At 36.0% G+C, this 3,335-nt stretch overlaps 1 protein-coding gene across 1 annotated transcript in view; it reads left to right on the plus strand.

The window, feature by feature from the left end:
- The window catches only part of LOC107755301 (paired amphipathic helix protein Sin3b-like), a 16,076-nt gene extending 13,753 nt beyond the window's left edge, over positions 1–2,323 (plus strand). Inside the window, exon 19 of the mRNA XM_016572051.1 lies at positions 1,689–2,323. Coding sequence (XP_016427537.1) covers positions 1,689–1,922 — 234 coding nt within the window. The 3' untranslated portion in view covers positions 1,923–2,323. The remainder of the gene's footprint in view (positions 1–1,688) is intronic.
- Positions 2,324–3,335: the final 1,012 nt, after the last annotated feature.

Consider the following 3,335-nt stretch of genomic DNA (forward strand, 5'->3'; position numbering starts at 1 on the left):
GGGGCCCTGGTGAAAGCTCGGAGGGTATGTTCGTAAAATACAACAAAAAGATTCTGAACATTTCTACAGTCAATATACATTTTTCGTTCTAGTATTTCGTCCGTTACATTTGCGCTTTGTGAGTGCAATCTCTATAAAATGATTTTCAAAAATACTTGTAGAACTGTTAAATTCAAATAATAAATGATGCTAACCATATAACTCATGCATGGTTAGTATGACAAAAGAAGCTTATTAACTTTTAAAAGAGAGGCGAAAATGCTTCCCATATCTTACCATATTCCCAAATACACTTCCATTCAAAAGTTTGTGGTCAGTAAGACTTTTATAATGTTTTTGAAAGAAGTCTCTTATGCTCAATAAGGCTTCATTTATTTAATAAACACTGTAATATTTGAAATATGATTACAATTTAAAAGAACTGTTTTCTATTTTAATATATTGTAAAATATAATTTATTCATGTGATGACAGCTGAATTTTCAGCAGCCATTACGCCAGTCTTTAGTGTCGCATGATCCTTCAGAAATCATTCCAATATGGCGATTTGATGTCCAATAAACATTTCTTATTATTATAAATGTTGACAATGGTTGTACTGCTTTATAATTTTGTGGAAACTGACATATTTTTTCAGTATTCTTTAATTAATAGGAAAAAAACTGCATTTATTTGAAATAGACGTCTTTTGTCTTCGTCTTAAATGTCTTTACTCTCACTTTTGATCAATTTAATGCATCCTTCCTGAATAAGTAAAAAAAAAAATCTTATTAACAACAAACTTTTAAAAAGTAGGGGCTTTCGCACCGGAGGAACCTTTTCATAGTTCCTAGAAATATTGGTGGAAGTTCCCGCTTTTTGGCGTGTTCGCACCGCATGAACAAGGAACATATTTAGTCCGTTTTGGGAACTCAATTAGCTCCTACTTGAGAATAGGGTCTAATGCTGCATTCAAGTCCTCCTGGGACGTTCGTACTTACGAATTGACAAGTCGTAATTACGACGTCAGGTGCGTTCAAGTCAGTTTAGTCGGCACAAGATGGCGGTGTACCTTCTTTTAATAAATTACAAGAAAATACAACAGGGTCTGTTAACTCTACTTATAGAAAATTAAGAGCAAAGAATTCGCATCAGGTGTGTTTCTTTAAACTCGGGGCTTAAAGAAAATTTCGTTTCCCACTCGTAATAACGACTTTGTGGTGGCGTTCATGTGCGTTCAACTCGTAAATACGATCTATCCGACATGACTTGAACGCACCATAAAACACACCATTTTTTCTCCACCCACATGGAAAACAGGGATAAGACCATTTAGCTACCTGTTGTCTGCAGCGTTGTTCATTTCTCAGCCTCGATGATATTTAATTCTGCAAGTTGTCACCTTTTTAATGCTTTTTCAGTTGTGTAACTAAATTGTGCATTTACATCTCCATTATCACGAAACCCACGACACACAACAAAAACAGCTCTGATGACAGCGTCCTCCATTGTTGATGTTTGTAAATGGCACAAATAAAGACGCCGCTGTCGGCCGCTTCAGAGTTCCTGCTGCCGGTGCGAATGCAACCAGGAAAACGGCTCGTGGGCGAAACTGGTTCTCTAGAACCACCATGCTGACTAGTTCCTAGAACCACGTGGTGCAAAAGCCCCTAGTAGTGTATTTAATTTTTGTCCCATCTCTTCCTCTAGTCCCAGCACAGAGTAGCATGGGCCCAGCACGAGCGCTTCGATCAGTGGCACCGGGGTTGGTTGAGCGAGCATGTGTCCTCCGGCGCTGAGCGCAGCGTGCTGGACTGGCTCATGGGAGAAGAGGATGAGGACATGATCCCCTGCAAGACCACCTGTGTTTCCATGCAGGTCAAAGGCTTACATGTCAACAGGTACCAGGTGCACTACAACAGCAAGGCCCCCGCCTCACCGTAACAACCTCAAGCCTTGGGATGGATTTTGGTGATCTCTCTCTCTCTCTCTTTTCTCTCTTTCTCTTTCTCGCTCACTCTTTCAAATGGCCGAGCTTAAACATGCTTGGCTGAAACACAGCGAACAGACAGGAGTGGTTTGAGGACAGACAGCTGCTCAAAGGAGGGAATGCCTCATTAAAAAGCATCACATCTCGACACTAGTCCATCATGATCGATGCCATTACCAGACGTTTCAGAAATGTGAATGTCAAATTTTTTTTTTTTTTAAGAAAGTCCATTGTAGTTTTTAGCTCCTGAAACCAGAGTTTTGTTTATACTGAAGTATTGAGAGACTAGGATTAAAGTATGTCTACAACATCTGTATGTCTTTTTGTACAGTAAAGTCGACTCGAGCTCGAGCAATTGCATATATACAGCAGAAAGATTATTCTGTGTGCATTTTCTTGGCTATGAATGATGACTTGGAAAAATTATGTTTCTCTGGCGCACATCCGTAACGTTCTGTTTTGTGTTCTTTGTTTTCATCGTCTCTTATAACTGAACAGAGGATCGCCAGTGTCACCCGTCAATCACTGCTCATTATTTGTAGTTGATTTTGTTAAACATCCAGATCATGTATCATATCGATCTCGCCAAATCCTTGCTTTTGTTTGGTGTAATTTTTACATATTAAACAGAAAAATGACAAAATATCAGTGTTTTGAAAAAAGAATGTATAACATTTATCCTGTATCAGTTATCACAAAATAAACAACCTAGTTGTGCAGTTCTTAAAGAACGGGTCATGATTCTTGCAGAATTCTCACCTTTTCATCAGAAGATTGTGCATTTGGAATAGCAACATTATCCTGTCTTATGGTTTAAATTATTTGATGTTACAATTTAATATTTATCTATTTGCAGATACCATGGTGGAAATCCAGCTTTTTTTAATACATGTTTGGACAGGCAGAAAATTTTCTGTGAAATATCCGAAGAAAGTTTTTTTTTTATGACATTTAAGCACATTTCCTGAAGATCCTTATTACATTTACATTTAACACACTTCTTTAAATTAAAACCTCCATAAATGAAATCCAGTACAATAAATACTAGAAAGGTGTATATTTATTTTAGTGCTGTCAAATGATTAATCGCGATTAATCGCATCCAAAAAAAGCTTTTGTTAACAATATATGTGTGCATACGGTGTATATTTATTATGTATATATAAATACACATGTATATATTTTGAAAACATTTAGATGTATTTACATGCATATTTGTATATTCATATAATTTATATTATTTATAAATATATTTAATATATAAACATAAATTTTTTATTAAATATATACATGCATGTGTATTTATATATACATAATAAATATACACAGTACACGCATATATTCTGTAAACAAAAACTTTTATTTTG

This window comes from Sinocyclocheilus rhinocerous, unplaced genomic scaffold (assembly GCF_001515625.1).
Source record: "Sinocyclocheilus rhinocerous isolate Xijiao unplaced genomic scaffold, SAMN03320098_v1.1 scaffold2637, whole genome shotgun sequence".
NCBI lineage: Eukaryota > Metazoa > Chordata > Actinopteri > Cypriniformes > Cyprinidae > Sinocyclocheilus > Sinocyclocheilus rhinocerous.